Source organism: Petaurus breviceps, unplaced genomic scaffold, assembly GCF_028583685.1.
Source record: "Petaurus breviceps papuanus isolate PSGF00001 unplaced genomic scaffold, PetGlider_PUasm1.0 226, whole genome shotgun sequence".
Lineage (NCBI taxonomy): Eukaryota > Metazoa > Chordata > Mammalia > Diprotodontia > Petauridae > Petaurus > Petaurus breviceps.
The window spans coordinates 4,012,446-4,021,230 of record NW_027185890.1 but is presented as its reverse complement, the minus strand read 5'-3'; the positions used below and the strand labels follow the sequence as shown (position 1 = coordinate 4,021,230).

General features: G+C 43.6%; 1 protein-coding gene across 2 annotated transcripts in view; it reads left to right on the top strand.

The window, feature by feature from the left end:
* The first annotated feature begins 63 nt into the window (after positions 1-63).
* The window catches only part of ISL1 (ISL LIM homeobox 1), a 12,542-nt gene continuing 3,820 nt past the window's right edge, over positions 64-8,785 (top strand). Inside the window, exons 1-5 of one of the 2 annotated variants that reach the window (XM_069095301.1) lie at positions 64-541; positions 1,329-1,518; positions 4,423-4,682; positions 6,812-7,095; positions 8,524-8,691. In XM_069095301.1, the coding sequence (XP_068951402.1) occupies positions 514-541; positions 1,329-1,518; positions 4,423-4,682; positions 6,812-7,095; positions 8,524-8,691 (930 nt within the window). In that variant the 5' untranslated portion in view covers positions 64-513. Of the gene's footprint in view, positions 542-1,328; positions 1,519-4,422; positions 4,683-6,808; positions 7,096-8,523; positions 8,692-8,785 lie in introns of both variants that reach the window. The other variant, XM_069095300.1, reaches the window with a different exon arrangement.

Sequence of the window (8,785 nt, the reverse complement as noted above, 5' to 3'; positions counted from 1 at the left end):
GGGGGGGGGGGGACTGAGCAACGCACAGCATAAAGTATCAAGGGAGATGAACAAGAGCCCTGAGAAAGTTGCCTCTGAATTCCTAATCCTCTCCTGCAGGCTCGCCGACGGGCCAGTGGCGCACAGGACCAGAGAAACTGAAATATGATAATCAGAACAGCTGCTCTGTGGACCTCTCGCCCAATGGGAGAGGAGCAGGGTTGACGTCTCCGCGCTTTGCGTCAGACCAATGGAGATTGAGCTGAGTTGGAGCAGAGAAGTTTGAGTAAGAGATAAGGAAGAGAGGTGCCCAAGCCGCACTGAGTCCGACGAAGCAGCGCCTCTTCTACTCAAACTACCCGGGCTTAAATTGGACTGATCAGCGATAGCGCAGCACATCCCTGCAGCGTTTCTCACCCTTGCAACAACAGTGACCAATATTTCACACTTAGCAACAGCTCCAACCTCCTCTCTGGTCTTGTAGTCAACTGTACAACCACCATTTCACTGTGGACATTACACCCTCTTACAGATATGGGAGACATGGGAGATCCACCAAAAAGTAAGAGGAAATTTTACCTTGTTGGAATCGATGTGCTGTTATTGTGCCGGGTGGCTCTACTGAACTTGAGTTGTTGACTTGAAGGAAAGCTGCTTTTATCTTTGTATCCATGCCTGCATGCTTGCTATCGGTTCTTATCTTGGGGAGTCTGATCGTACCTAGGGTTTGAATTACTCGTGTGCCTGCTTTCTCACCACCGCCTCCTTCCAGGCGTTCTTGGGTGCCAAGCACTGGTTTCCCTCCACGGGAATCCCGAGCTCTCTTAGGAGGTTAGCCTCCAAAGGTCTGCCTGCACATACAATACCCAGAGATGTGAATTAGCATTAGACTTGCAAACGAGAACGGGTGACAACTGCATTGATGTCTGATCGTACTAACAATATCGAGTCCTGGGTTATATTTAAGAGCGTGCTTAATGGAAAGTGTAGACATTCCCTCCCTTTCACTTAACGCTTCCAGTCAAAACCTTTTCTTTGACTTGACTTATCCATAAGCTTTGCCAATGGTTATTGCAAAGGGGGAAAATAAATACAAAATGAGCGGTTTTGATTGCGTGCTAGGCTTACGAATGTAGACTATTCAGATCTGCATTTTACATACGTTCCGCCTCCTTTTTAAATGAGTCAAGGTTTTGATGGCACACTTCAATTACCATCCAAAAGTGCAATACGCTTTAAAAAAAAAAAAAGCTCAACGAGAACACCCTATAAGGGAACGACACTAAAAGTGTGTTTATCTCTGTAGGAGAGTAAACGGTTAGTCAATCATGTATTTATTTTCATTTCAGAAAAACGTCTGATTTCCCTATGTGTTGGTTGCGGCAATCAAATTCACGATCAGTATATTCTGAGGGTTTCTCCGGATTTGGAATGGCATGCGGCATGTTTGAAATGTGCGGAGTGTAATCAGTATTTGGACGAGACCTGTACTTGCTTTGTTAGGGATGGTAAAACCTACTGTAAAAGAGATTATATCAGGTACGCCTTTTGCACTGCTTTCTTATTTTGTTAGATTTCTCTCTCCCTTCTCCTGCAAAGATGGCCTTTTCCTCCGGTAGAGTTTACCTCGTAGACGTTCAAAGTGAAAAGTTACTCTCGAAAGATATCCCAGGAATTAAGCAATGTCATTCACTTAACTTTTTAGAAGTGCACAGTGATTTTTTTTTTTAAAGAAAAACATTCTATGATATGGGGCTGGTACAGACCCCTCCTTGATTCCAAACATTTTTTTTAATAGATGCAGTCAACTTTCTTGGTCAGATAATTGGAAGTTTTGAAATGCAGACAACTTAGTTGAATTTTACGAAGTTCATATTTCTTGAGTTACAATAGGAGCGCACTCCCCTCCGCCCAAAGAAAAAACAAAACAATTTTTGTCTAGTAGCTTTGTAATAAGCTCTTAGAATAGAGAAGCTGGAATAAACCAAATTCCAACACAAACTTTAAAAGCCCAAAGAGAAGGTAAGTTTTTGTTGTCTGTATGGCAAATATTTTCCCCCTGGAAAATTTAAGGACGAACCAACATATTCTCTACCAAAAGGAAAAAAAAAAAGGCCTGACATTTAATCTTTTTAAATATTAACCCTTTGGTGACATCTGACTGTCTTCTCTTTCTTATCTTATCTCTACTGATGAATTAGACAGAGCAGATCAAATTGCCCATCATCTGTCCGGGAACAATTGGTATATTTAGATAATGGAACTGCTTCCTTTCTCACATTAAAATCTGGTAACTGATAAAATGAATGAGTGCCCAATACTGACACCACTAAAATCAACTTTCTCCTATGCTTTTAGTTGTTGCTGAACTGCCAACTTAAGCTCTTGCTCACCTAGATTGTATCCTTTGCTCTATTTGTGCACCAGAGAACTTCCTGTAGCAGTCACAAAGAAAAGGAACATGTGGGGTTTCCCCCCCTTTCTAGAGAGGTTTTGAAAACGGCATTAAAAAATAGAATGTAAAAGATTTCTCCGTAGTTTCTATTATTTCTATATTTTGTCTACCAAAATATCCCAATTTTTCGACCCAAGAATTTCTTCAGTGTCTGTTAATGAGTCTGGGATTCTTGCAGAAATAATAAATAATTCTTAAAGTTTCTCTATTATTGAAACATGTATTTTAAGAGATATTTCAGGCTTAGAACAACAAGAAATCATCTTACAAATCTATAGGACCGATTTATGAAAAGCCAGTAAAACTCCACAGGAAAAATGGGGGCGGGGGAGGACGGAGAGGAGGGGTGGGAATTTCAATGCCAAAAAGGTTTGATACGTTTTTTGTAGTCAAAAGAGAGAAAAAGTGATATTAACGTTCTACAAGCAGAGATGTGTCTGATTATATTCAGAAAAAAATAATCAACTTCATATGAAAGGCAAAAAAAAAAGTTCTCTAAGGGGCTAGGAAACAAACTTTTGAACCTTCGAACATTTGACAACTGATCCATTTTTCTTGTTTACTTGATTGTCTCGTACGTGAACTCAGGAGTCTGGAGAGTGATCTTTCACTTAACACAAGCTGAAGTTTTCAGATAGTGTACTTCAAGGTGTAGATATGTCCCCCTCCCCCCTCAGTTGTTCCCAGACACACGTGTGCCTAAATTTGGACGCATACATTTGCAAAACGCCACAACCTTACCCACCGCCCATCCCTCTTTTTCTTTTAAAACGTTTTTTTTTTTTAAGTTGATATGCCTTTTAAATAAACTGGCCAATGATAAAGGCTGAACTAGAGATCGCAGCAGCTTTATCTTTTCCCGAGAGAATGTTTACTCTTTTCTTTGCGTCCTCTTCTCTCTTTGTGTGAATCCCCCCTTTCCCCCCCCTTCATTCTCTATCCTGGTGTGAATCGCCCCCCCCCCAATTGCTTTTAGAAAGACAGAAGATCATGTGAATATGCAACCAGGATTAAATCAACTAAGTGACTTGTTTGCCCGTTGGTGTTGAAATGTCAGGGAGAAGTCTTTATTTGGTGCCTTTTCTTTTCGGTTTTTACGGTCGCCTCCTGCCTTTCATGCAAGCTGAGATGTCTGGGTAAATGCTTCAGTGACTTAAAAACCAGCCGGAGCGGCAGAAGCAGATAACTAAAAAGAATAGGATGGAGAAGGTACTTTCTGTTGATGGTGTCCCCTAAGGAAAAACCTCCAGAAAGCCCCTGAAGCTATGTGTTGTGCAGAAGGGAGCATGGAACACCTCAGAGGTGTTCTTCAGTGCTTGTGTGTGCGTGCATGTGTGTATTTTCGAACAGATGCCTGATAGTCATTCTTCTCAACCTTTGTTTTCTACTTTGGGGGATACCCGTAGCTGTAACCTTAGAGAAGTTCCGGTTTGACGAAATTGGGGGAGGGGAGGAAGGAAGCAGAGAAGGTTGGGCAAGTAGGACTGACCCATAACCTGGCACTTCTCTCTGTCCAGCCTCTTCCCGAGTAGCTCTGGGACTGGGAAATGAACTGAGTTTTCTAATACATCAAGAAATTTCCCACGGTGTCCTGAGATCAGTGTGTGGGCAGAGTAGAGGTAGGTCTAGTAAAAATTAGTGAGAAGAAAGAGAAAAGATTGAGAAAGACAGGAGGAGAGATACGCACACATACAATATATGTGTGTATCTATATATTATATGGGAAAGAGAGAGAGAGAGAGTGTGTGAGTGAACAAGAAAAAGAGAGAGGGGGGAAGGGAAGGAGGGAGGAAGGGAGGGAAGGAGAGAGATTTTGCCTTGTGATAAAACTGAATCCTTTATCTTTCTTTTCCATTTTTGGCCTCTGTATGCTAGTGCTAATAGTGGTGTGGTAGAAAGAGTAGCGGTGAAATTGGTGTGCCATGGAAATGAATGAAGTGAACTCTTTTTGCCCCACCTTGTTCTCTCCCACCCGGCGACCCGCTCAGGTTATACGGGATAAAGTGCGCCAAGTGCAGCATCGGTTTCAGCAAGAACGATTTTGTGATGCGTGCCCGCTCCAAGGTGTACCACATCGAGTGTTTCCGCTGCGTGGCCTGCAGCCGTCAGCTCATCCCCGGGGACGAGTTCGCGCTGCGGGAGGACGGCCTCTTCTGCCGGGCGGACCACGATGTAGTGGAGAGAGCCAGTCTGGGAGCCGGCGACCCTCTAAGTCCCCTTCATCCTGCGCGGCCACTGCAAATGGCAGGTACTTCTCAGTCCTCGGGGGATGGCGTGAGTAAGTTGAAAGCTACAGAACCAGAGTCTTTGGAGAATCAGAGGCTTCTGCAATAACAGCAGCCGCTGAAGCAGCCGCAGCCCAGCCCAGCCCAGCAGTTAAATGGAGAGAGGCACTTTGTTGTGCTCTCTCTCCCTTTCTTTGAAATAAGATGGATCTATAGTTTATATATATATACATATTCATATACAATACACATATATACATATGCACACATACACACATATATGTATGTGTCTATACATCACAACGCATACCTACCTCTGTATGAGTGCATGGGTATACAGTCTGTGCATATAAATAGTCGTATACCTCACATAGTACTTCCAGATTATTTTTATCCTCCAATGCCTGTTTTTTTTTTCTTCTGCAAACTCTCCTTGATGCCCCACTATGTAATTTCCCAGTGTCTGCCTAATTAGAAGGGTGGAGACCCCTTAGCCTTGTTGCTTCCTCCTTTTCCAAGTAAGAGACTAGGGAGAAAGCTAAGCTGGTGGATATTGAGTCTTCTGAGCCCCATGTCGGAAGGAAGTTTTTATTTTCAACATTTTGACAAAAAGGGTGACCGAAAAGATAGAGACTAAATAATTGCAGGTCGGCACTCAGAGCTGTAATTTAAAATTGTCAACAAGCTAATCTTCAGTAATTGCTTTTTAAAGCAGGTCTGACTCTTTGAAACATTTTTATGTGATTTGACAAGAATTTCATCTTCAAGATGGCATAGTTCACTTTAGACTGGCCCTAACTTGGGAGTTGACTGAGTCTGAGTGGGGGATGGGAACTGGATCCTTGCTTTGTATGAAGAATTTTGTAGCTTGCAGAATGTAGGGTGATTTTCCTAGGAAAGGGGGTGGTGGTGGTTAGAACAAAGAAAGGTTGGCAGGAACTAAGGCCATGGGCAATGAGGCAAAGGAATGTTTTTGAAAGCCAACCTTCCTGTCTTGAATAGATTTGCCCACTATGCGCAGTTTTTGAGTGTCAGTCTACCTATGACACAGGACTTGACAAAACCACAGTCCTTCCCTCTCTGCCTTCAGGCAGCATTCAGAGATCTTTGTGCATGTTGTAGCCAGGGATTTGGAAGGAGCTTATACAGGGTCAGAGACAAGGGTGGCAACATGTGCTGTGTGCAGCAAATACATTCCTTGTGGAAAACAGTAGAAGAGAACAAAATATTATCACGCCGTGGGGCACATGGCTTCACAACAGCCATTTATCTTCAGTTCAGACTACAATGGGCAGATAGTTTGAGCTTCCTTTTCCTTTAGGTGAAACAGTTCTGAAATATTCGAACCAACTTAACATTAGATTAAAAGAAAAAAGGATTCAAGACTGGAGGGATGGAGACATAAACACACACACACACACACACACAACATTTTCTTTTTTTTCTCAGCCAACATGAGTCTCACCACACTTCCTAGAATCAATTTTTGACATTTTGGCAAAATTCTCCTATCTAATTCCCAGGAAAATTCTCTTTGGAGTGAATTTACCATGCATTTCTTTGAGGATTTCCCACTTTCAAATCTTTGCCTCCCTTTGCCTCTCTCTTCAAGGGTAGCCAGCCCATACCCCCACACATCAGGACAGTCATCGTTGACATATTGAAGCAGGGGTCCCAAATTTTGTTTAGAATGAATCTCAATTGAAATCCAGGGCCAGTGGGAGAAATAATACTGAAACATGCATACTTGGGTTAGAGGTTTCAAGGGGAAGTGGGGCAAATGGCTTTAAAAAAAATGCCCTTGTTTTGTTGATGCTATGCTCTGACCCAGATTGGGGGCTGGGGTTGAAATTTACTACCCTAGATTACTCAACATTGACCTCAGTTTAGGAGAAAGATTTTGTTTTCCCTTTCCTCTCACCCAACAGCTTCTACCTTCATCTCACCCCCACCCATCCATTAACTATCTGATCACAAAAGAAATTAGAATTGTCATAGAAATCCCTGCATTGAAAAAGAAGTTATTAGCAAAGCTTGGTTAAGTTGATCCTGGCCTTCCACTTGCCATCCTTTCCCTCCAGTTCCAGCTATCCCAGACCAGGTTGGAGGAATCACTCACTTTACCTATAAGAATCATCTTCTTTTACAGCAGAACCCATCTCTGCCAGGCAGCCGGCTTTGCGGCCTCATGTCCACAAGCAACCAGAGAAGACCACCCGAGTCCGGACTGTCCTTAATGAAAAACAGCTCCACACCTTGAGGACCTGCTATGCTGCCAACCCCAGACCTGATGCTCTCATGAAGGAGCAACTAGTGGAAATGACTGGCCTGAGCCCCAGGGTGATCAGGGTCTGGTTTCAAAACAAGAGGTGTAAGGACAAAAAGCGGAGTATCATGATGAAACAGCTCCAGCAGCAGCAACCTAATGACAAAACTGTAAGTGACGCCCATCCTCATTACTTCTCCCACCACCACCATCACTTTTCTTCATAGAAATAAGAGAAGGGAAAAAGATGAGGGGCATAGGAAGGGAGAGGAGAGAGTAAAGGAAGCCTGTATCACAGGGAGAATGGAGAAACTGCCTGAAGTGCAAAGATATCCCAGGCCATCCCTAGCCAACTTCATTTGCAGCTTTGTTTCCAGCTAGGGTGAGATGGATTTTGTGCAGGGGAGAGATATCAAAATGGTTGCCTGTAGAGGAGTTGCAGCCTTTGATTCTCCCATGTGTTCCTTAGCAGGATTGTTTGACTTCTGGAGCCCTCTATCTGATGGAGGCTTAGGGTTCTCTGGTTTCTCTAGAGGTCTGGGATACACTATGCAGAACTAACTGAGTTGCCCCAGGACAAGTGAATCTCTGTTTCTTCCTCAGACTTTGTAGATCCCAGAAAATAAAAGAGGTGATGGGTTCTCAGGAAGGAGGGATCAGGGACTCCCCACATTTTATGATACTTAACTCATCTTTATTCTGGATCATATGTATGGAGGTGGGTGGGGAAAGAAGAGGATGAATATGTTGTTGTGTTCTGCAGTTCCACAATATGTCAGGGTGCCACAAACCCACACCATAGACACAGAGAAACACATATTGTGTATGTGTGTGACAGACATCCCAGGACAGATGAGGTGATCTCATTTAGAGAAGGGGGGTTTATTGTTTGTTTTTGTTTGTGTTTTTAATGGGATCAAACTCAGGGCTTTGGAAGTGGCCCTGGTCCCAGGGCCTACCTTTAAGAGCAGGTCTTGGAGTGGGGAAGATGAAAGTTATGGAATTTGGGGTTACTCCTTTGGTTCTATTTGTAAATCTAATGAACTCTGCAACTGTCATTAAACTTGGCTTGGCAGACCCCTGTGCACTTCTGGGCTTCGTTTGTTCATGATAGAAGTCAACCTCAAATAAGACTTTGCAGGAAAGCTGCACACCAGTTGGGCTTAGGGAAGGGAGCTTGCAGGAACCAGCTGAAGCCCCTAGGAAAACCACAACTTGGGGAGTCAAAAGAGAGCAGTTTCCCTTTTTTTTTTTTTTTTTTTTGCTCCATCTGACTAATGGGAGTATGCATTGTAGGGTAAGGGTTTAGTTAGACTCTTAGTTACCTGGTGGGAGAGAGGAAGAAAAGAAACTCCTGGAAGCATTTAATTTAAGGTCACACCAGACCTGAAATTACTTTCAGAATACTTCCAGTGCAGGAAATTGGGATAAACTGAAATACAGCTACTATCCATGCTCACAGCAGATTAGCTGAGTCAATAAAGGCAACTCTAGAGATAAGATAGTCCACAGGCCTGTTTGCTTAGCAGTCCTGGACTGTGAAGGTAGGCCAGTTCATTAACATGTGGGATTGGGTGGGTGGGGGGACTTGTTTCTAGAATATCCAGGGGATGACAGGAACTCCGATGGTGGCGGCTAGCCCAGAGAGACACGATGGCGGTTTACAGGCTAACCCTGTGGAGGTGCAAAGTTACCAGCCTCCTTGGAAAGTACTGAGTGACTTCGCCTTGCAGAGTGACATCGATCAGCCTGCCTTTCAGCAACTGGTAAGTGTCAGCTCCCTGTCTGAGGAGGCTGAATTCCTGAGTCAGAAATGAGAGAGAGAGAGAGAGAGAGAGAGAGAGAGAGAGAGAGAGAGAG